This window comes from Tetrao urogallus, assembly GCF_951394365.1.
Source record: "Tetrao urogallus genome assembly, chromosome: 7".
Taxonomy (NCBI): domain Eukaryota; kingdom Metazoa; phylum Chordata; class Aves; order Galliformes; family Phasianidae; genus Tetrao; species Tetrao urogallus.
Window position 1 is genome coordinate 34651404 of NC_136820.1, and position 25413 is coordinate 34676816.

Below are 25413 nucleotides of genomic sequence, written 5' to 3' on the forward strand. Positions count from 1 at the left end.
TGCCAGATTGAGAAGTAGAAAATGTAGGAGAATTTTCCTTGCCTGCCTGGACCGTGTGGTTGAGGTATGATTTCAAGAAATTTTGCTGATGCTGAACTGAAAGTGAGTGTTGAAGAAAGCTTGGAAGTCCAGATGACACAAGGTCTGTTTAGAAAGACAGACGAGATAGTAACTGTTATCTGATGTTGCAGTGTGAGGTTGATTTGAATGAGAAATTGCTTATTCTTAGTATTACTTCAGTAATACTTTGCTCTTAGCCTAATTCGGAAGGATAACAAGAAAGGCTTTGTTTTTAGTTATCTCAGCAGTAAAACTAGGGAAAATGTGGGTCTGCTACTAAATTATGTGGATGCCCTGGTAATGGGATGCTGAAAAGGTGGATATACTGAATGTCTTCTTTGCTTCTGTCTTTACTACAAAGACTTTCCCTTGGGAATCCCAGACTGCGGAGGTAAAAGAGAGAGTCTGGAGAAGACTTCCTTTTGGTCAAGAGGGATATGGTCAGAGATCATCCAGCTGAAATCAGTCCGTACAAATCCATGGGCCCCAGTGGAATGTGCCCACATGTGCTGAAGGAGCAGGCAGAGGTGACTGCTGAACTGCTCTATCATCTTTGAAAGGTCTTGGAGAACAGAAGAGGTGTCTGAGGATTGGAGGATAGCCAGTATCTCTCCAGTCTTCAAGAAGGGCAAGAAGGACAATCTGGGAAAATACTGTCCCTGGAAAGGTGATAGAACAACTTGTTCTGGATGCTATTTCCAAGCAAGTGGAAGAGAAGATTATCAGGAGTAGTCAACATGGTTTCACCAAAATGCTTGACCAACCTGGTAGCCTTCTGCGATGTCATCACTAGCTGGGTAGATGGAAGGAGAGCAGTGGATGTGGTGTACCTTGACTTTCAGCAAGGTGTTTGACACTGTCTCCCACAGTGTGTTTATAATGAAGCCTAGAAAGTGTGGAATTGATGCGCGGACAGTGAGGTATGTAAAGAAGTGGCTGATGGGCAGAGTTCAGAGGGTTCTGATCAGTGACACAGACTAGTTGGGGGTCTGTAACTAGTGGTGTTCACCAGGGGTCAGTGCTGGCTCTGGTCTTGTTCAACATCTTCATCAGAGAGCTGGATGATGGGATAGAGTCAACTTTCAGCAAGTTTCCTGATTATATGAACCTGGGATGAGTGGCTGACAATGCCAGAAGACTGTGCTGCCATTCAGTGAGACCGTAACAGGTTGGAGAGAAAGGTGGAGGTTCAGCGAGGGCAATTGTATAGTCCTATTTATAGGATATAAATAGGGGATATAAATAGGATATAAATAGGCAAGGAATAACCACATGCATCAGTACAGGTTAGGGGCTGACCTGCTGGAAAGGAGCTCTGCAGAGAAAGACCTTGGGGTCCTGGTGGATAACAGGGTGGACATGAGCGGCAGTGTGCCCTTGTGGCCAAGAAGGCCAATGGTAACCCAAGGAGAATAAAAAAAGTGTGGCCAGCAGGTTGAGGAAGATTATCCTCTCCCTTTACTCTGTCTGGTGAGGCCACATCTGAAGTACTGTGTCCAGTTCTGGGCTCCCCTGTTTAAAAATGACAGGGATTTCCTAGAAAAAGTTCATTGCAGGGTGACAAAGATGATGAAGGGGCCTGGAGCATCTCCTGTATGAGAAAAGGCTGAGAGACCTGGGGCTGTTCAGCCTAGAGAGGATAAGACTGAGAGGGCATCAGATTGAGGTTTATAAACATCAAAGCGCAGAAGGCAATTGGACGAGGCCAGACTCTTTTCAGTGTTGTGTAGTGATAGGACAAGGAGCAATGGCAAAAAACTGGAACACAGAAAGTTCCACACAAATATGCAGAACTTTACAGTGAGTGTGACAGAGGAATCGTAGAATAGCCTGGGTTGAAAAGGACCTCAAGGATCATCTAGTTGCAACTCCCCTGCCATGGACAGTGTCACCACCCACTAGACAGGCTGCCCAGATCTACATTCAGGCATTGAATACCTATGGGGATGGGGCATCCACAGCCTTCAACTGGACCTCCAATCTCCAACTGGAACAGGCTGCCCAGATAGGTGGTGAAGTCTCCTTTGGAGACATTCAAGACCTACCTGGATGCCTACCTGTGTGACCTACTGTAGAGAACCTCCTTTAGTGGGGGGTTGGACTTGACCACCAGAGGTCCTTTCCAGTCCCTGCAATTCTGTGATTCTGAGTTATGATCCTGATAGAATAATTCAGTCTGATATTCTCTCCTAAATCAACACGTGGCATCTGATGAAATCTGTGAGATTTTATATTGTACGTCATTAATTTTTTTTGCATTGAAGCCCAGTGGATCTGTCGATTCTCAGACAGGCTTCCTGCTTCTGATCTGCCAAAAGAGAATTAGTTATATGTTTCTATATGTTTTGCTACTGAGGCTTCAGAATCCCTCTTAACTGAAGCCCCTGCTTACATATTGCTACCATTCATTTTTATTGGCTTCGCTAAAGTTGAATTCCTGTATCTTGATTTTCCCTAATTCATTCTCCAAGCAGCTTGAAAGAATTCAGCTGAAAACAAAACCTCAAAGCGCTTATATAATGAATTACTTCTAAGCTAGACGCTAGAAAAGACAGAGGAGCATTTATCAGGAATGCTTGTGGGCTTGGTGGTTACGAGCTTAAAAAAATATTCGGTGGAAAAGCTTTTGTCCCATGACAGAGATTTGAAAGGCTTCAGCTTCGGATTCCAGGGGAGGCTCAGGCCTGTAATCACGTTTGAAATGTTCCCTTTCAGAAGGCTGGCCGGCTGCACGGGAAGCGAGCCGGCTCGGGGCTGCCTGCGGCCGAGCCCATCACCTGTTGGGGCCCAGCGGAGGAGGGCTCGGATCAGCCTCCCGGGACGGCCCCGCCGCCCACCCGGCCCGGGGCGCCCGGGGGCTGCGCGTCGGGAGGGAGCCGACCCGAGCCCCAGCCCCAGCCCTGCCCGCTGCGCTTCCCGGCTTGGAGAGATCGGAGCCTGGGCGGTAGGCAGGGACAATGGAGGAAAATGAAAGCCAGAAACTTGAGCTGTGCCTGGCTTGTTCAACAGACAGCAGGCAGATGAAGGGTAAGTAAGGGGGAGCAGGAAGAGGGAGTTGCATTTAACTATGCCCCTCGTTGCTGCTTTTAGTAAGTGAAGGGAATGCATGGGGGAAAAAGAAAAAAAGAAAAAGAAAACAACAACAACAACAAAAAAGCGTGTCTTTCACGTGCTGAAGGCTCTTGAGGTTTCCCTAAGTCTAGAAGCGTGGCTGTACACCTCCGTGCAGGCTCGGGAGCGGGCAGCGCGGCTGTCAGCCCGCAGCGCTGGGGCAGGGCAGCAGCACTGCGGCGTAACAGCGGAGCTGGGAGCACTTTTCACTCGGGGGTTGCTTTAAATCGCCGCAGATCTCGGCGAGGTCGGGGTACTGCTGTGGGGGAGCCTAGCCAAGGACGCCTTTGCACAATCTGTATTGCACCATGTTTTATCTGAAAGCGAGCTAAGCTGCGAGCTGGGGAGTGCTGTGTGGGACGGTCCACGTGGAGCGTGCGGCTCAGGTAGCACGGGATGCCTAATCTAATCGGCATCTGCTGTAGTGTTTGTGGAACACCTGTAGACGTTCTTGGTTCATGTGCATTGTATTCCTCATAGACACTTGAAGAAAAGTTGTGTTACTGTCCTTCCGTTAAATAAGCAGTCTGTACATGTGGTTCTAAAACTCACACAACTCTGTGTGTTGTACCAGAAAACGTTGCATAGAGAATATAGAAGTTCTGTTTCTTGGAGGTTTCTTGGAAATGCCTTGCCTGACGCTCTTTTGACCATTTTTGAACTTTAAATAGCGGGGCAGTGTGTTCAATGGGAAGGAAACTTAAAGGATACGTCCAAGTAGGGGGGGAAGAAGAAATCCCTTCGTAACATATGTACAGGTGGTGCGAAGCTGACTGAGGTACATGTGGAGCTAGAAAAACTCAGCTCTGACCAGACCCATCTTGGACTGGATGATCTCTTAGGTCTTTTCCAACCTTGGTGATTCTATGATTTTATGATTCTATGATCTTCTGATTCTCCAAAAAATTTTAGTCTTGAACATTCATAACCAAGTTTAGTAGTTTTGGCCCATCCAGTAGCTACATTTGAAAATTTATTTGGGAACAGATTTAATTGCAAAGGCAATCAAGTAGATAGGAATGATTCCCAATAATCTCAGATTTGCTGCCAGCGTATCATAGGTGGGTTTGATTCATGCTGTTAAAATGTATTCTTTTTTTATCCTTTAAACATTGAATATAGCATGCTTCAAGGCTCAGCTTCACAGTGCTAGAGTGTGAAGTGTGGGTTTGACCCACGCTTGTTGCTTTCTAAAATTATTCTGAAAATGTCCCTCTCTTATCACCTGGATTGCAAAACAGGAATGTTACTATTTTAACAAAACTTTGAGTAATGGAGCACAGTGACTTTCTTGACCTTTGTGGACTTCACAAAGGGTGTGACTTAGAAGAATTGCATACCAGATTTTCAAAAATAACTTCAAGTTATGGCATCTAGTCTTTCATGGTAATCTTCCTGATAATCCCAGGCATAGTGCTTCTGTACTGCAGACCCGGATCTTTCCCATAGTCTTCATTTCATGACTACCTGCTGTAGTAATGGGCGAAGAATTCCTGATGTCAGTTTTAAGGTTAGAGCTGTATCTTAACTGTAAGGGTTACTTGAGGCTTTGGATAACCTGCTCTCCCCTCTCGGTCTGCTGAATTTGCTTTTTGTTGCCCTCTGGCTTTGCTACTCTACTGAACAAAAAAGACCTTCAGCCCTTAGCTTCTGAATGTGAGGGAGGGAGAGAAGGAGACAAGTTTATCTTGCACTTCTCTTGCTGTGTTTTCCATTGGCTTCTATTTACTCCTTTTCCAAGGAGTGTACTTGCTTAATTTATCCTTTTGCTACTCTTCACTGTCATCTGGGAGCCATCACATGATCCTTCACACATTGCACAGTTATCTGTAGGGATTGATTTTCTAGGCCCATTATCTTCACTTCTAAGATATGGTCTGTTTGTCCATGCTGTTATTGAGCAACACTGGGATATAAAATAAGTCTTGTAGTTTCTCCTTGGAGTACTGTGGTGTGGATCTCTTATGTTCCAAGTTACACAAGGGTTATTTTACCATTCTTTCTCATCCTGGCCATGAAAATGATTTGTCAGTATTTAGGAAGTGACCAAGAAGGAATTTTTAAGTGACTACTAGGAAAAGATATTCAAATATCACACAGACTTTGGTTTACATTTCAGCCAAGGTGCATAGTATTATCCATGTTGATTTGTTTATTGCTGATTTGCTTAGATTTGGGCAACAAAGCAGTGCAGCAGTTGCTGCACGGCAAGAAAGTCACGTGTTGATGTGTGCTGCAATAGGGCAGGATCATGCTGAATGCCCAGGTCAGCTTGCTGGCAAGACTAGCAATTAGTTTGCATACTTTGCATTCCTTTCTTTTCACTGCTATTTACACAGTATTTTCCTAACATATGAAAGAAAAATAATACAATTTGCTGATCTTTCTAATGTAGTATGTGAAAACTATGTTGTTTTTTTTTTTAATTCCTTCTCAAGGTTCCTTCCACCCATTAACCAATAGTTCTAAAACAATTTGCTTGATATGTCTCATGTTTCAGATAATAAGCTTAAACTACTGAAATGACTGAAGTGAAGAGCTTGAGGGGGCTTTGCATGAAAGCATGCATAGTAGCTGAAATCCACTGAGAGTCATGAGCTCTCAGTTGTGCTTCTTAGTATAGCCATATTGAGGAAGTTCTTGCCACCAATCCAGTGGCTGAAACTGCTGCTGTGACAGTACTTTAAGTGTTGGTACAGAATTCCTGCATTCAGTTACTCATGCTCACACTCACTCCCTAGAGCTCTAAGGGATTTCCTTATTTCTGTCCAACACCTTCGTTCCAGAGTCTCAGCCTCAGGGATACAACCTCTGTGCTCTCAGTGCAATAGATTAGAGATGGTAAATTCCAGCCAGCACCATCCCACCTCTTTTTTTCTCCCATTTAAAATCCACTGAAGTGACTGTGCAGCTTTCAGAAACCATTTTGACTGAGTGCATCTGAAATTGCCACTCTTGCTTTTTGCAAGCAAAATGCTCTCTTTTTTTGGCACTTTTTTCAAAGTAGCCAAGTGTAACTGACAGTAGGTGGTCTGAATGCTCAGCAGACAGGGAGGGTGGATGTTGGTTATTGTTGTGCTTGGAAAGGTTAAATGGTAGCATGAAGAGTGTGTGTGTTCATATGTATTTAGGTTGTCAGAATTGTTCTTGCTCAAAATGAGCGAGTGGTGGCCTATGATGTATGCAGTTCTGGGCCTTATCCATCTTTTTAAAGGATCACAGGAAGAGAGCAGACTGAGGAAAGATACCTCACTTAAAAGCCTACAGCATCCTGCAGTTTGTTCCACCAGTTCTCAGGTGAAATAATGTGGGGCTGCGCAGTGATCTGCATCCACACTGTCCTCCAACAGCTGTCCCATGCTGTGTCTCCAGTGATAGAGATTTGAGGCCACATATGAACAATACTCCCCATGAGCCAAAGGTGTTTCCAAAGCAGTGTCTAAACCTGTGTTCCTCAAAACAAAGTGGCAACTGCAGCCTGGGCTTCTGTTTTCTGTTCTGGTTGTAAGATAAATTCCCACATGCGAACAAGACAATGTTGGTACTTTGGAGGCCATGAACATTACAGGGACCTTACAGAAACATGCAGGATTTTGGAGGCCCAGTCCTGTTGGACCAAAGCAATGGCTTCCCCTTTTAAAGTGGTGGGACTTCACAAAGCTCCATCAGTGGAGTTTTTTCTTTATCACCAGGCTTGATGTTATGTGGGACTTGGCAGACAAGTGGTAGCGTGCGCCAGGAGGCAGAAAAGTACTCAGAATGAAATCCTCAGGCAAGTGGTGGGCAGCCTGTCAAGCTGACTGAGTGAACCATAAAAAGAAGGGGGTAGGTGCCTGCAGACTCCAAATAGCAGTGCCGTATGAGTGGCAGCACCTGGGGGGCCTGTCACCAAAAGCAGAAAGGGCTTTGAGTGGAAAAGTGACAGAAATGGGGATGTATGAAAACCACACAGAGAAAGGGCCTTCCTGCTCCTGCAGAGTGGCTGCTAAGGGTTAACATTACTGTGGGCTCCTGGGCCTACCCAGCACCCGGGGCTTGGAGGGGCCTTTTCAGTGCTTCTGGTTCAGGGCTTTTTTCTTCTTTGCTGACAAAAGATTAAGGGAATTTTCAAAGGTATTAGGTAACAAGGCTCCAGACTACACTTCGTTGTGCTCCAGAGGGTTCATGTTACACAGTTACCTGAAGATAAGCCAGCACTTACCTACCCTCTGTGTCTGCCTATCTCTTTGCAAAAATAGTCATGGTCTTTGGTCTTAAGGCCGGTTTTAAAGTTGTAACATTTATCTGAAGCTTTGTTTGTTTGTTTTGTTTTTGTTTTAGTCTGTACATCACTCAAAACTTGGTTTTCTTTCTGTTTCTTGAGCAATTGTTTATTGAAAGAGCAATGTTGTATTTTCCAGCCCGCTGTCCTGAGATGTATAAAATCCGAGGGAGATCCATGAAATTTAAAACCGTACCACAGTCAGAAATAGAGGAGGAAAAAAAAAAAGCCACAAAACCCTCTTATTATTTCATAGGTGTTTCTGAGCATGTTGAAAACACACTGAAAAAAGATTAAGGATTTCAAATCTGCTTTGTCAAATGAATGTTCTATGTTGGTATCTTTGTGGGATACGAGTTACAGGGCCATTAAGGGTACTGGAGCTCTCTGAAGAACTCTGTTCCTTGCCCTGGAAAGAAAGCGTCCTGTGGGTTTTAAAGGTCAGGGAATGAGGGCCCTGTCAGATCTTCTTTTCAAGACACATAGTGGTAAAGATGATATAAAAGGAACATCTACTTTAATCATGTTCACTTTTCTGTGAGGTACTACTGTGGTTCTGCATTGAAAATAAGTGCTGTGCTGAGCTTATATAAACGATTACATCCAGGCTTCTTATTAGAACATACGTATGCCTAATGATGCAGAACAAGCCATTGGACGCTACCAGACTTTTAAACTGACCTTGCTTTTTTATCAGTCTGATTATTTTCTTTTTCATATTACAGTGAATATTGGGATTGTGTTCTTAAAATATTGTTTGCCTTTTTGGTTTTTGTTTTTCAGACCAGGCAAAACACAGTTTGCATTTAACATCACTAGATGATGCTGAATGCCCCCGATCTAAGGAGCTGCTTTCAACTCCGAACAGTCACGTTTCTAATTCCAAATCCACACGCAACATCCCTCGAAGACATACTGTAGGTGGCCCTCGCAGTTCCAAAGAAATACTGGGAATGCAAACCTCAGAAATGGACAGAAAGAGAGAGGCTTTTCTTGAGCATCTGAAACAGAAATATCCTCATCATGCTACAGCAATAATGGGACACCAGGAGAGACTGAGAGATCAGGTATGAAAATCAAATTTGTGTCTTGCTTTCTGTTAAAGAATGTTTATAACTGCTACCTCACTTTGACTGTGAGGTAGAAAATTGAATGTGTTAACCTCACTACAGAAGGTGAGAATCTAACAAAGAGTTTTGTGTTCAAAGTTGCCTAGGATTCAGATTCTCCTTTGAAATCAATAGAAACAACAATAATAATCAAACTGTTCAAAATTACCTTGGAGTTGTTTGTTGAAACTGACATTTTTGAGGAGCTTTTCATTTTTTTTAGAATATACACAAAGAAAGGGATAAGGTGAGACTCTTGATCTTAGTATATGGATCTCCATCTACTTTTTCATAGCTGAAGGGAAAATATGGAACAGCTGTTAATTTTTGTTGTATTTTCACTATTGGCACCACTGCCTGGGAGAAAGAAAAATATCTGTAGACCATGTCTGTGTGCTTTAGCTGGCTCTGTTACCCTTTCACTTGCTTTCTTAGAGTCTGCTTTTGAGTCTTCTAATACAAACAGACTGGATGTATCCACAGGTATCTGCCTTCTCCAAACTGTCTTGAGATCAACACAAACCTGCCAGGGGTGTACCTTAAGGTGCTTTTCTTCTTGTGTGATTGCAAGGTCAGCAGGAAAAAGTTGATTTAGGGTTGGAGACGATGTGATGATACATTGATGTATTTCTCAGAACAGGTGGAGGCTGCTGTCACGCTGACCTGAATTTAGGGAATGCCGCACAAGGGACTATTCACTGTGTGGCTCTGATTTTGAGTGAAAAGTTAAAGTTGAGTTTGCTAAACCTTGCAGACTGTGTTGTATTCCAAATACATTTTTTTAAAGGACCAGCAGAATGTAGACTTCACTGTTAAGTATCTTGTGCCCCATTATTCTCAGTTTAAAAAATGGTTGACAGCAATTCTGTTGTAATTTCTTTTTTCCAAGTGTTTTCCAAGTGTTTCCATGGGTATTTCAGCACTGGCAGCAAATTAATTGTAAGTAAGGAATAAAAACAGGTTGGCAAAGTACTATACTCTGCTATGGGAGTGCTTATGAATTCCCAGTTTCTTTTGAAGTTTTCCAAGACTTCAGAGATCAGAGCAGTTGTCAGTACCTCCCCCTTACAACTTCTCTTTGACAGGGTCTCTCAAGATCCCAGGTGCTATCACTGCTTCAGTAAGACTGCTAGAATTCATGTGTTTCCTGCTAAAATTGCTGCAAGACTTCAACTCTAATGAGAGTGATCTATTCCTTATTTTTAAAACAGCTTTCCTGCTTTCTTTTGAAAGTCTGGACTCCCCCACACACTTATCTCTTTCATGAACTCTAGTGACTGTGTGGAATGTGCCGGGTGGTGGATAAAGATAGCATACAAATTAAATAAAGGGGGTGGGAGCTGAAATTCGGAGATTAGATCTTCTAGAGTCATGTAAATATTTAGTTCCAGTGTTGCAGACACTGCAAACCCAGTTTGAACAGCCTACAGCATTACACCCTACACATTTTGTAATTTGATCCTTTTCTGAAGGCAATAAATTACAGAAGGAATGCAGTAACTGTTTCTGCTATTTGTTTAAAATGTGTCATCCTTGCTAATTTATTGAGGGTAAAATTATGTGAATGTCTCCTACTTCTATTTTTTGATGATTGGACATATGTATTGTGTATAAGGAGTGTGAATTTTAAAACAAAATTACATTAAAATTACTATCAGAGCATTAGATTACAGTTATTGGGAATGGGGAAGACTGAAGGCTCCATACATTCAGTGTAGTTTTTTTTCTTAATATTTGTGTGTAAGCATGCACACATGTGTGCATCGGAATATATCTCTGTAAATATACGCATGTATAATGCGGGCTTACTTGGCATAATTGTGAAAAAGACTATAATGTCACTTTGCTTTTGAGAGTGTGTATGTGTGTACATTGTATGGACTTCCTTTTTCATTCCCATGTGCATGTATCTATGTGCATAGCAGTGGTGTAGAAAACACGAACTGTACGTGCATGTAAATATATGTATAATATAAAAGCATAGTAAATACTATACAAAAGTAGTGAGATGTGTGGGAGGACAGGAGCTGAAATGCCACCATTTATTTTCTAGGCCATTTTCCTCCCATCTTGTTTCTCCAGCTGCTCCAATGTCTGTGAAATGGCATCTTTATCCATGGTGGGAATTCTCCCACTGTGGAAGATCTATCAAGGGTAGTAGCCAATGCAACACCATTTTCTAATCTCTGTGTCAAGCAGTACAGCTGGAACATCAGACATTCCAAGATTTGTGGTGCATAGTGTCATTTATCTTCTAGGTTGCTCTAAACTCTGCCAGGTCTGTAGCCAACAAAAATGGCCCAGAAAATCAGGATTGGTAATTGTTTCTTTTTTGTGAAATTTCCTCTCTGGCCTGTTTCAACCATCTGTATCTGAGTATGACAGAAGGCCCCTGGTTTGCAGCAAGTAAACATTAGGGGAAGAAAATGTGTTTGATGTTGTCAGTTCATATCGTATCACCTCTGTCAGCAAAGTCAGCTCTGAAATGTTGTCTGTGTCTTCTGCTATGTATTAATGATTTCCTTCAGGCTTTGTTTATTTGGGTAAATCCCTCCCTGAATGTATGTTCTTGGAGCCTGTTTCTGCTCAGATAATCTGCCACAGAACTGCAGGACAATAGTGGCCAGGTAAAATATCAGTGAGGATTACTGGTGGTTAGCTAATGTGGTAACCTGCAGCCTCCAGCTGTGCAGACAGATCGTCTCTCTTCCACCTCGTAGGTTCACCATCCTGCATGTGATGTCTTATTTGGGAAGGCAAAGCTCACAGATGCAGGAACTGTCTTTATTTGTGCTAGGGCCTTGGGATGTGGCGGCAAGGCAAATAACCCACAGCTGTGTGGCAGTCGTGGGGTGCCCCCAGCCTAGTGGCTCATCTTCACACTGTGCTGTGTCCCTTTGTAAGCCAACCCCATAGCCAGACATAAAGACTCCTTCCACCTGGACATCTGCAAAACCAACAGAACAAAATTGTTTTATTTTTATAGATAATGCAAGCTTCTTCAATAGCTTTGAACATGGTGCATCTACCATATCTGTCTGATCCGTGCTGATGAAAGCAGGTTACTGACATAATCCTCAGGAAAGTTAGAAAGAGAAAAAGAAGACAGAGAAACCTCAGTGCTGTGTAGTTTGAGCTGGGCTGGATGAGCTCGGTGTGATGAGCCCCATGCAGCCTGAGAGCAGAGGGCAGAACAAGTGCAAATGCTGGGCCAGACGGAAAGGAGTTTGCAATTAAGAGGTTAAAAATGCTAACCTTGCCATGGGAGGTGGGTAATTCCTGCAGTGAACCTGTTTTACAAGTCACCTCAGGAAAAAAAAAAAAAAAAAAAAAAAAAAGAAGAAACAACTTTTCTGAGGGGCAGAGAGCAAAAATGAGCCTGTAGAAGTTTTTTTCAGAGCCAGAGCTTTTGAGTGTGCCTTGAGCAAATGAGCCAGGCAATGTTTGCCACAGATTTCTTTTGTTATTTAAACAGGGAAATGCGCTGCAGCACAGGAAGGGTTGGGAACAGCTTAGCTTTTTTGCTAGGGTTCTGTGAAGAGTGCATTTGTTGGCAAACAAAATCAGATTTCCATTGATTAAAAAACAAACAAAATAGCCCAACAGCCAAACCCTTCTGGTGCACGCGCAATGCTGAGTGCCTAGAAAATGGTGGTTGGGATTTTTTTGTTGTGTTCGGTTAGGTCTGAACATGACAGGTAACTCTGGCATCTGGGCAGGTGTGGTTATGGTTGCCATGGAGATTTGTGATGTCATGCTTGATAGAGCATGTCAAGACAGCTAATTTAACATGTAGATGTTCAAAAAGTCCCATAGGCCAGAAGTAAGCTGTATGCAAATAACGAAGTTACACTGCAAAAGGGTGAAAGAAAATACGGCAGAGAGATGGAGTGCCTTTTACCTGGCAGCTTTAAAGGATTACCACAGGCTTCATCGTAGATTAAAACTTTGGGAAGTAAAGGAAGAGGATTTCTGAACGTTTCTCTGGGCTCACCTGTGGAATCTCACATTTCGGTAAATAAGCTTCTTTTCTCTCTCTGTCCCCGCTGTAAAAAATGCTTTTGAAATTGTAGAGTTTATTTCAGCCCGTTGTTCTTCCTGGCAGCAAGGCTGAGTCAATACAGCACGTTTTTTTGGCATGGCACGTTGTGTTTTCTCTTTCAAAAATGAGTTCTTTACTGAATGAACTGAGAATTCTGAATTATTTGAGAAGTATTGTAATGTATTATGTTGATTCTATGAATCATGCTGCAAAAATGTCCTAGGTAGTGTTTTGGAGGAGAAACTAAGAATTGAGACACTGTATTTATTTGTAGATTATTGCCAGATGTCTCTCCTTTAGCTGCTAAAATAGAACCCTAACATTACAACAGCCTTTCTTCCAGCGTTTTAGATCTGTAAAAATACTGAGGCTTTTAAATTTTTTTGTTATTTATTTATGTAAGTCATAGTATCAGTTCCTTAAACTGGATATATGTTTTGATATCATAGGATAACTCTGAAGCATTTCCTAATAGGTTTTTTCTTGGGCAAAAGTACATCTTGTAAAGGCAAGCATGTGAAGATAAAGATCTAGTAACAGAAATTCTATGGGGACTTTTGGCTTTCAGGTACAGGTGGTATTTGCAGGTCTTCTTGAGAAAGAGGAGAATCCCTGTGTTCTAAGTTGCAACCACTTCTGTTCTTGCGCTGACCTGGATGGATGAAGAAAACATCAGTACGTGAGGGGTAGCTCCCCACTGGCACTGCTGTGATATGCTAACACGAAGCACTTTTAGTTTTGTTGCTCTGATCGTTCCGTCTGGCAGGGGTTAGGTGTAGGTAGGGATGGGTGGGAGTATGGTAGTTTAATGTCCGTGCTTAAAAATGTGAATGGGGAAAAATCATTGTTTCTGCTGAGTGACTCCTGAGAAAAATCAACTTGAGAGAAACTTTACTTCAGTGTAAACCCTCAGTAGGATTTAGTGTTTTAGTGAATGAGAAGGCTGATGAGTATTATAGATCCATTATCTAATTCCAGGTGAAAAAACATTGTATATGGAATTTCTGACATTCTGCATTGCTTGATCAGGCAAGGTAAAATACACTTTTTTTTCAGAAAATATATTGATACATTCTGCATTCATTACACTTACACCATTTGATACCATGGTAGGGAGAAATTGATTTAATATTATGTGAATACTTTTCTGGACTGTGCTGATAAGTTAGGAAATGATATTTGGTTTTAAGGTGCACGTAATTGTGAAGAATGCAATTTTAATCTGGATATATGTTTCTGGTGATTTTTCTAGCTGAGAAAGTCCATTTCATTGAATTACTTGTGGGTTCACGAACTACCATGCATAATGTGTCTTTGAAAATGCATATATTTATCTGAGAGCTCAGTGTGCTACCGTCAGAACTTGTTGTTGTGTCAGCATAGTTTGTAGGTGTTTATTTATTTGTTTGTTTGCTTTTAAAAGCTTCTGAAGTTGTTTCAGGAGATTTCTGTGAGCTCGTGTCTCATCTCTGCAGAAGGGTACTACCTCCCTCCCTTCATGACACTGCCGTTCCCCTTTGTAAGCCCCACAGAGCATGTTGCACGTTCAGGAATGAGGACCCTCCCCAGCATCCACACGTGTCCCCTGTCTCACATACCATCTGGCGTAAGAATTTATTGCTTTCCAGTGCTTCTCTATAGTAAGGGCAACTGCTCTTACTTGGAGTTGTTGAAAGCACCAAAGTAAAGCTACGAAAGCAGAACATTTGAAACATGATTGCAAGCTTAAACCTCTGCTGGAACCCAAGCCTTTTGCTTTTGTTTATGGAAGGACATGAGATGACATGTCCATTTGTTTTGAGTTGAAACATGCTCTTTAGCCCCCAGATAATGCTGTGATTGCGAGATACTTATAAATAGCTAGATAGATAAATGAACAAAGAGCTGTTTCATTAGCAAAGTAAAGTGGATTTACTTAGTATTCGCTGTAATGGTTGAGGAAGACAAATATTCCTAGCATAATGTCTCAGTGGAATGTCTTTCAACTTTACTTTTTATTTTAAAAAGGTAAGACAAAAGTGTATACTAAACTACTAACCCTTAGGCATCTCTTGGAGTAAGTGGAATTTAACTAGAATGATAACACTTGCTTTGATAAATGTAAGTTCCTTCATTTATATATTTATATCTATCAGTTACAAGTAATAAAAAAAACCTTTTTTTTTTTTTTTTTTTTTTCTTTTAAGGATAACAAAGCAGTTCCTTTTCTTCTTCCCTCCCTTTCACCCTCCCCCATGCAAATCACACACCAGAGCAGTTACTTTGCTCCAACAGGATTAGTAGCTTGCTTTCTGTGGCAACGCCTGTGTTTTTTAAATCACGTGTGTTGTTTATGATTGGGAAGTCCACAGGGCTTGTTCATATGCTTAACTTTGTTCATGTGAGTTTCATGCATGTATTTTTCTAACCTAATGTTATGACAGCAAAAAGTATTTCTAGAATCCTTTGTATTCAGCTGACTGAATGAAAGCATGCAGTGAGCTTCTTTAGGTGCTTATGTCTAGATCCAGTAAAGAATTTAGGACTTAATTCTCTGTTAAAACAAAGTTCAGGCAGCTGCATTCAAGAGAGTTACCCATGGAAACCTCTCCCAGTTACTGCAGGCACCTGAGATTCCTTAGGTTTCAGAAATTTAAGCTTTCCCAGCAAAATAAATCTGGAGGTGTTTATGGATGGTTTTTTTTGCACATACTCATGGTAGTCCTGGTTCTTTCTGAGCTGCTTCAGTGGGTAACTGATAAGTGCATGGAAACAGTCAGCAGAGCCTCATTTGGTGGATGGGGCCACTAGCTCAGTGGTGCTGGACGGTGGGATCTGTGTCCTGCAGAGTGGCTCGGCAGTGGGACAGGCATATCCTGTCTCTCTGAACTTGTGCTTGAGACCTGCATTCCTCTGAGAAGGCTTGAAGGAGTTTGGGATAGGCAAACCTTACATTTTTCCTTTGAAGTTGAGCTCCTGGGCAATGATGTGTTACAGTAGCTGTGTGGTGAGCTCCTCAGGCCAACTGCTTAATGAACCTCATCTCAGGACTGCAAAATTGAGCTTCTTCATGCTCTTTCTGGCTGTCGGGACCTTGTGCTCCTGTCTCCTTGATGTCAAAGCCTCAGGAGGCAGTAATGAAGGCCTGACCCTATGCTGCTGTAGCCTGCTTCTTAAAGCCTCTGCCCAGAGATGGAGCTGTGACTGTTGAACTTCCCTCAAACCGTGGCAATCAGAAAGCTCAATATTCCTTTCTTTACATATCCTGCAAAAGTGGATTGCTGTGAAAGGTTGCTTTGACAGCTTCCTCTTCCAACTCTGCTTTTAAACCAGAGCACCTGAGGCGATATGTTTCACACTCAGCAAAGAATGACACAGGAGACGTGAAGCCCTAGTATACAGACATTTCTGACTGTGTTGCTCCTGAGCTACCTCTCTGTCTCATGCATAGTTCTGGAGGTGTTAGTGAAGGTGTTGGGATCTCTTCCTTGGCAGATAGGTGAAGGTGTTTGGCAGTCAGGTGAAGGTGTTTCGTGAGGGTGGCAGAACATGCTGGTGGTAGAGCTGAGGTGACGGTGTTGCTTCCCTGGTCCTTGGTTCCTTCCATGGCCTGTAATCAACTTCAGTGTTTATGAATATTTGCTCTGTCTCAAGACTATTTCCCTGAAAATGGTTATGAATGTGCTTGGTTGTTCACTTGTCAGCCTAGTAAACCTATCAGCTTTCCGCTGGGAACATTTTTGTGCTCTTTGCACGTTGTCACTTGGGAGGGGAGCTCATATTTATGTCAGTCATTAGCAAAGTAAATGCACCTCTGGACCATCGCTGCTGCACTACAGCATTTTTCAGATGATTTTTTAACAAAGGTAGATTACACTGAAGTCACCTGATTAATTTACTTGGCTTAACTATAATCCCTGTGATTTAAATCTCTTTTGTGGGCTTAAATAAGAGAACAAGATTAAATAAGACAAACAAATCTCTTACGAACATTACAATTTCCTTTCATGAGAAACAGTGCTACTGTTAAAATTGCAGGCAACAACCGTGGCTCTGACAGCAGCCACTGAGATGTGTTTTTAACGTTTACTCAATAGTGGTAATTGTGCCAGTTAAGTAAATTCAGAATCAGGTAGCATTATGTTTTGCATCTTGGCACGTCAAGCTAACAGAGAGACTTCTGGTTGGATGAGATTTGTTTTCCAAGTCTCTGTGTTAAACGGTCCTTTTTTTGTTATTTTTTTTCTGCTATTAATTGGTACCTTTTTTACTGCTGCATTTCGTGTGGCCTTGTGCTGCAGATTGTAGTGATTCCTGTCCTTCACATGGAGATTACTGCATTAGTAAGCACTGAGCTGTGCTCTTTGTTTAAGTTTAGATTTTCACCCTCTGGTTAGTACACAGCCATAGGTACACTTTGCTTAAAAGGAAGAAATTCTACAAAAAATTAATTGTTAAAGTGAGAAGCTGTCCTGTTGGGTCCCTCCTGAAATCTACAGAGACTGATTTTTTTTATAGCTTCTGCCATATGGGTTCTTGAGGAGATGGATGGTAGATAGTCAGCTGTGCCCATCACGCATGCTCTGTTCGTAAGTAGCTACAGACTATTTTGTCTGTCAGCTTAAGATTTATTTTGTTTTTGGAAACATTATTCATGTTAGGCATAAGACTGGATCTTCTTGGTACCTGTATGAATGTCCAATTCTGTTTTGTATTGCTAAGTTTTTGACTTCTTTGCGTCTAATGATATTAAATACAGGGACTCAAGTGAGAAGTTTGGAGAATGTTTTTGATTTTAATTGCTTTTAATCACATTTCCATTTAGCAGACTGTCTCCATGCTCTTATATTGATTGAATTCAAAACAGTAATTCAATCAATGAAGCATTTTTTCAATCTGGAGGGAGGGGGCTGTCTTCCAAGGAAGGCAGCAAAGGAAAGAATTAAACTGAGAACCAACAAGTTAAAACATTTTTTATATTGGAAAGTAGTTGAGTCTTCGAGTCTGATTTTATGTATGACTTGGTGAATTCATTACCAGATACACTAACCATCAGATGAATAAGCAAGCAGAAGGCTTTTGCAATTTGCTCCTATTTTGTGGGTATGTGGGTGTCCAAAGTCTGGAAGCAAACCCGCTGTCTATGTCTATGTATGAGCTCTGGACTTTCTACCACTGTGCTTTGAAAGCATAATTTTAGCTGCATTTATTCATATGTATTTTTAGTAACACAAAATAGCATACATCAGGCTATTGTAATTAGTAATAAATTACTCACAGAAGGAACAAATATTTGACTTTGATTAGAATAAGAAGAAATATCACTTGCTTCTCATTGCCTGAATAAATAGGTAATCGAGTGGCATTGATTGGTTGATTTAAATAAAAGTAAATATATAGAAGAGAGAATTTTTTAGCAGACTATAAGAAAAAATAAAAGTGAATGTATAAATTAGACACTTCTTTAAAAAATGTATACCTGAAAAACTAGGATATTTATAAAAATTCCAGTAGGTACTAAAAAGTTGTTTTATTTCCTGTTTTTTTAAAGGAGAAATGATTGTTTCATTTCTTCATTATCTAAACTGCATTTTTTTCTTAGAAGTCTTTAAAAAATGCACACCAAAACCTCACTGGCGTTCTGAGTTAATTTTTTATTCTGCATATTATTTATTAAAAAAAAACAACGGTATTTTGTACTTAATTTGTGTTAATTGCTATGCAGTCATTGCCGTTAAAAAGACAATATTAAATCTCAGCCGTTTCTGAGGCAGGGTTGTGGGCCAGCCTCAATGTTCTCTGTGCTTGGGCTGGAGTCACTGCAGAGTTGTGGGCAGTAACTCCTGGCAGTGGTTTGAGGGCTTTGCTCTTTATTGAAGATGTTGGCTGTTTCAGTCGCTTCTTCAGCTGCTCACCCAAGCTGCTATATACTTGGCCTCTACTGAAGGGGGTGCAAGCAGGGTGAAGCCTGTTGCTGGCCTTTGGCATGAGAGCATGGAGGGGTGAGAAGGTTTTCTGCATGATGCAGCCCAGGGAGTGCAGAATACGGTGTCTGTTGCTGGAAAATGTAAATGAAAGCACATAGTAGAAGCAACCTCAAAAGCTTTCTGGAAATTGGTGAACTTCTCCCTTCCAAATTTTGCAGAAGAGCTGGGTGGGATGGGGTGTGGAAGAGCAGATCACAAAATGTTTTTCTTGGCCCCAGTGGTGCTCATAGTGATGTCAATGACATTGTTCCTGCTGACTGCAGTAAAGCTGGCTTAAGCTTGTGGCGGGTTGTCTGTCCGACGCTCCTTTCCTCTGGTATCAGATGCAAGCATCTAATTTCTGGCTCATGTGTACTTCCCTTTTACTTTATTTTTGTCAAATGTTTCAGCACCGGATGCTCCAGCACACGGCGTTCCCGTGTGTGTGGACTCCACACACCTGCTGCTGCTCTTCCTTGGCTCCTGGACAACTCCAGCTCCCAGTGCTGGCAGCTGATGGGTGCTGCTGCAGGACAGGGCTCTTTAGAAGGGCTCTGATCCCATCCCGAGCAACTGGGCTAATCTCATACAATCCTCGGACCTTGCTGTGAGTAGGAGTCAAGTTTCCTCCCAGGCTGATGAATAACTTTCAGTAATGCAAGGCCATTGTGGAGGTCATGTGTGATGCTTGGTTATTACTGGGGCTTCATTCCTCAAGAGTTTTTACCATAGCATTAACCGTTTGTATTACTCTGACCGCAGTCTTTCAGAGCTCTTTTTTCTGTGCATGTTTTACCCCCGTTTTTGTTGCTCAATCATGAAGTACTTAGTCTCAGGCATTAATCCTGTCACAAAAGGGTAGGTCTAGCTCATGTGCAAATGTGCTCAATCCCCACCCCTATGCAAGCATGCAACCATGAGAAACCAGTATTTTTTTTCTATGTGAGTCATTCATACACCCGGATGTGCAAAGAAATTTCACATCAGATGAGGCTCTGCTGCATATGCACACCTATAAGAAATCTGCCCTGTGCAGAAGATGAATGCCGCTGCTACTGACTGCTGCTCAATGCCAACAGCACCTGGCTACCGAGGAAATGGATTTTGAGGAGGAGGCAGCTGCTAATGCTCCTGCGGCCCAACCGAGAAGAAAAAGGAGCCTTTCAGCTCTTTGCTGCTCCTCTGGGGCCTCTTCTGTCAGCCAGGTACAGCTCTGATGAAGAGCCAGGGCTTTCCTGTGTGGGGCTGGTATAACAGTTAATAGAAGTTTTTTGATCAATTTTTTTAGAAGACTTCTCCCTGGAAGAGGGAATGTTCTCAAGTGTTCATTTTTATTATTCTTCTGTCTATACATGTTTCTAGGCTGATTTTTGAAAGGCACAAAGCTCTAGATTACCATACTAGTTGTCACATGCTCTTGAGGGAGAGACTGAAGATCTGCCAAAGAAAGTCACCATGTTAACGTACAATTTGATTTTCATCTCAAGGTTTTAAAATTTGTCATACACTGTCCAAAAACCGGATTGCTTTCTTCTCTAATTATGGAGAGTATTGATATGTAATGTGTAATCTGCATAATCTATTCATTGGAAGTCTTCCAGGACTCTGGAATAACTGCTATTTTGTGTGCTTCTTCTGAATTGAAGGAGTTAGCAAACAGAAGACTTCTGTTCCAAGGGTTCTAGTGCTCTGAAGATGAGTGAATCACTTTTTTCACCTCTCTTCTCTTGCTTCTGCCACCATATTTTGAATTTAGATGTCTTTTCCTCATGCTCTGGCAGGAGGTATTGCTTTGTTTTATAGAAGCTCTGAACTCACAAGTTTGGTCTTGTCTTTGCATGACTTAAATCTGTGTGATGGTTTTTTCAACAGACAGTGTTTGAGAATAGTTGCTCTTACACCATATTTAGTAGATTTTTCTGTGGCTGTGTTATACAGACAAAGCTGACTTGAAATTTAGGGAAAGTTTAAATAGTTTATAAAAGGAGAACTAAGGAAATAATTATAAAAGAAGATCACAAGTTCTCAAACTGAAGATTCTGGGGAGATTGTGAGAAGATTCTCAGTATCATTTTTTAATAAACTTTTGGGGATTTCTCATAATTCTTATTAGCAACATACTACTAGAGAGAAAGGGAGTCTTTCTTGTCTTTTCTGTCTTTTTGTTATACATCACAGCTGTATTATCTTAGTTGTAAAAACTGGGGAAAATAACTCTGAATTGATAGAAGATCTTTGGTTTAATGTGATAACTTTCTTTAAAGATTACTTTTCTGAAGGAGATATACAACCTTTCAGATTAGGTTTACCTGCTGTGTTGCATTTTGAACATACCAGACAAACCCAAACACAGAGTAAGACCTACAGATGCATTGAATCTGCCTGGCAAAACCAGAGCAGCTTAGATTATCTTTCAGTATCTTATGGTGATGAGATAAAGGTGGAATTCTATGTATTTTATGTGGTAAACGAATTTACATGTTCTTCTGTTTTGTACTTTCTACTTTCACTTGTCATACTTCCTTAGATACTGCCAAAATATCTGCTTTTCTCCTTTTTAATTTTAGGACTGCTCCATTAGATTTTGAGAGCAGAACAGCTTTTCTAACTTCCTCTGGAAAAGAAAAAAAATTAAAAAAAAGATGTTCAGACAAAAGTTAGCAAAGCTTTTAAGTGACGTTCACGTAGCCACCACTGCTTTGCTTTTGGCTTATCTCCCCTGTGGTCTGCAAACTTACTTGAAGGTCTGAGTTCTGTGATCTTTCAAAGGTCTTTTAAAATGCACTCATCATTTCAAAATGTTCTTTTGCTCAGGGAGAGTTGAATAAGCCTTGTAAAGAGGAAAAGTCTTGATTAGTCCTGGGTAATATATGGCCTTTTAAATCAGAGACTGGTGGTATGCGGGCCTTTTCAGATTGCCTTGAGTCAGTTCTAGGTGTGTTTGGTGAGACAGGTAAGCAGTCATAGCCATGCCTCTACTATTTGATCATTTGAAAATTGAGGCTCCAAGCATTGCCAGGAACTACTCTTTCCAGCTCCACAGCACATGTGCTATCTCCTATCTCTCCTGTCACTTTGTTCTCGTCTAAAATGAAGATAGCCAGTTGTTTGTCATCTAAGCTCCTGCTTCAGACGCACATTAGGCATAATGCTCAAATATCCCTAACAGGAGTATAGTTGTTTGTCAGCAGCGTACTAAAGACATTGTTTTTCACCATTAACTTTCTTAAAAACAGCATGTAAGCATGTGACAAGTTAGATGGTGTATAATAACCAAGCTCTTACTGGAAAGTCTCAATAAGTTGGAATGTGCAAACATCAAACTGACGTCATCTTCCCAGGTGAGTGTCTGGGTTAATCATTGTTCATTGTAGGTGATTTCAAATGCATCTGAATGAATTCTTAAAGGTACTATTTTTCAATGTCATTTTTTGGGTGATGCTATGTTTGTAGCTTGCTTCTGTAGGTCTAAAGTGCACTGAGTTGTGGGAGTTGTACTTGTTTTTCTTAGTCTTATCCAAAAAGACACAATTGAAACAAGTTAATAATTCTTCATATTGAAAAAAATATCTTAAATAAATACTGTGGTATGAGTTCTGTTTAACTTGAAGGAGAGCAGCTACTATACCTTTGCTTAAGAGAGAAAGAGAGAGAGAGAGAGATTTCTTCTTATCAGTAGAGCTCGTTCTTTCCTGCCAGATTATGCTTGACAGAAAGGATATTGGATAAGATCACAGGCCACATAACAGGGCTTTTCCCCCTGTTTTGCTCAATTAGCAATCTGAGAGTCAACAGGACAAAACCTGTGTTTGTTCCTTGACATATTTCTGTGCTACTTCACATGAAAGCAGTTCAAACTTAATCTAAGCAGTTTTACACTGCTGAATTAATCCAACCATTAAGAACAAGCTCATTGTTGAAGGATTTGCAGATACTGTTTCACAGGCCAAGAAACTTTTCAGAGTTTTGCTCAACCACAGTATTAGATAAATAGAATGAAACCGAACTGTGGAGCATGTTCTTCCTGCTATAGCTGAAATATTTTTACAGGGTAGTTCTTTGTCTTCCCTCCTTCATTAGGGGCTGCCACAAATCATTTATCAAATACAGTGACCTTTACAGAAAGACTAGTGGTAGCAAATGCTTAGGTATCACTATTTTGAAAGCTGGATAGAGAAGATTACTTCATGGGAAATGATCTGAAGGATGAAATATCAAAAAGAGAGATTCCTCCCAACCTCAACCTTGCAGTGAAGCCTGAATTGTAGTAGCTTCTAACATAGTTGGACTGTTGGAACATATGACCTGGCATCATTTTAGTCCTGGGAAATCACTGGTCAGTGATATCAGTATAGCATCCACTCTTCTGTCTGGAAAATTGAAATCTGAAATGCATTTGCCTGCAGACATAGGCAGGGGAATTCCAACATCTTCAGTTTCCTCAAGAAGGTTCTAGGGAGAATGATCAGGGCTTGCTGCCCTTGGGGAAAACAGAGGGAAAAGGAGGTGACATTTAACATTTAACATTTGGAAACATCAGCTGATTGCTTCAAGAGTTGTTAATTAAGTGGCCTTATCCTGGCTTGCCAATTTGAATTTGACACAACATTGTTGAGTTTGATCACTCGAACTTATTTTATACTTACAGGCAAATTTATCATGAAATAAGATTTCTTTTGTGAGAATTTAAATGTAGCTGCAAGTCACTTCTTGACATGGTTGCTGGGAATATGTTAAACTGCTGGTTTTATAAAACTGTAGCTAGTTACTGGGATCTGGACTTAGGTAAAGAAATTCATTCTGCTCATGCTGCCAAACAATTGCATTAAAAATCTTCTATCACAGAACTTTGATGTATTGTCCTGTCAGGTACACAATAACTTGTTGCAAAATCAGTGTATTCCAAGCGTAGAGAGTATATTTTAGTAAGAGATTTTCTGTTGTTTCCCAAATATTTCATTATTAAAATTTTCAAAAAAACCCATATTACCACCAACAATAAAAAAATGCTGGCAGATAGTTCTATAAAGATGTGAAGAGAAACTAGTGTTAGAGTTAGTGCTGGTTGAGTAAGTGGAAGAGGATGTGTTGCAGCAAAGTCTGTGAAAAAAGACCTCAGGAGACCATCTGGTCTGACCTTCTGTAGAGAGCAGGGCCTTAGATTAGGTTATCCGGGGCCCTGCTATCTAATCCCAGTGAAGGAGATTCCCAGTGAAGAGATTTAAAGATCTTACGAACTTTGTGCTCACAAGAGTTCCTACTGCAAAAGGAGCAAGAGTTACTTTCCAGAAAGACAGTCATTAGGACAATGTATGTGCACTATTCCAAAAATATGTGTGGTAGCTTAAGGCTCAACTTCATTGAAGGGATGTTGAACTACGGGAGCATTGCAAAAGAAAGTCACAAACTTCCTGTTGGAGTAAGGCATGAGAAACGTGATTTTTTTATTCCTTTGACCCGTATCAAAATAGGGAGGCTCCTCAATTAAGAAATTTAAGTCCCTTGAAGCAGGAGAAAATACTGTTTTAGTATTAGCTCTTGAGAGCAGTAATGAAAATCATAAGACAAACTAAAGGTATGGCTGGAAAGCTAGGCAGATTCAAATCAAGAGTAATACACAACATTTTTCACAGTAGAAGTGATTCATTATTCAGACAAATTATTAAGGGAAGCAAGAAGTTCTTCATCTCGCTAAATCTTCGAACCATGACAGGTCGCTTTTCTAGCTAATACACTTTATTCAAACAAAAGTTACCGATGAATAGGGATAACTGACAGAGATTTATTGGTTCCTCCTTTGCCTCCATTATGCAACTGAGGCTCTTGGCTATTCATACAATTTTAATTTTTCAGGGACTTTTCATAAGGAACTGAGTTTGACCCAGCTGCCTTTGAATGTAGCACTGTTAATAACAATGAGCTATTTCAGAAATTTTAAAAATTGCTTTAGGTCTTAGCAATGAAGGTTCCTTGAAAACATAAGATACAAATTTGAGTTCTATGGGAAATATTACAAGAAAAATAACTGTGATCAGTGGAATTAGGGTAAATAGACTTTACCATTTCTAATTAAAATAATAATATATATTGTTTGATCCCAGTTGCAGTACAAATGTATAGATCAAAACACAAAAACACATCATAACACAAAAAAAGAAAGCCTGAATGGTCACTGCGTCAACAACTTCCTGGGGTTGAGGTGCTCTTAATTCAGAAGTCTTTTCTACAGTGACCTAAATTTTGAGTTTATCCTCAAGTATTTGTTGGGAAAATTCTTACCTATGTCAGTAAAATTTCTGACAACATTAAAGATCTCAGGACTTTTCCACCTTGAAATTCATAGAATCATATAATCATAGAATGGCCTAGGTTGAAAAGGACCGCAATGATCATCTAGTTTCAATCCCCCTGCTATGTTCAGGGTCGCCAACCACCAGACCAGGCTGCCCAGAGCCACCTCCAGCCTGGCCTTGAATACCTCCAGGGATGGGGTATCACTTTGTGAGGTACCACAGAAAGCCCCTGTTGTTTTGTGTATTGTAGTGGGCAAGTAATGGGTCAGGTTATAGTGAATTTTTCTGAATGTGAACTTAACTGCAGTACACCTTAATCATGAGACAACCACAACCAAATTATTCCTGGGTGCCATAAATAAGGGAACAAAAGATCCTTCAGTGGAGCAATGTTCAGTCATGCGTCAAAGTGTAGAAAAAAGTGCACCACTTTGACTGCTATCTGTTGACACTGCAGAAGAAGTGGGAGCCCGTCTGGAGGAAGAAGCTGAGAGAGATAGAAATGAGATTTCTGGAGAGAATGAGAATGAAGTGAGAGTCCAAGAATGAAGAACTTCTGTTAGGAATGGGGCCAGAACTGAGAAAAGGGCAA

The 25413-nt window shown here is 41.0% G+C and overlaps 1 protein-coding gene across 1 annotated transcript in view; it reads left to right on the top strand.

The window, feature by feature from the left end:
* Positions 1-3017: 3017 nt before the first annotated feature.
* Positions 3018-25413, top strand: part of KIAA1217 — a gene marked incomplete at both ends in the record, with an annotated part of 172923 nt that continues 150527 nt past the window's right edge. The window contains 2 exons of the mRNA XM_079537971.1: positions 3018-3087; positions 8216-8499. Of these exons, the coding sequence (XP_079394097.1) occupies positions 3018-3087; positions 8216-8499 (354 nt within the window). The remainder of the gene's footprint in view (positions 3088-8215; positions 8500-25413) is intronic.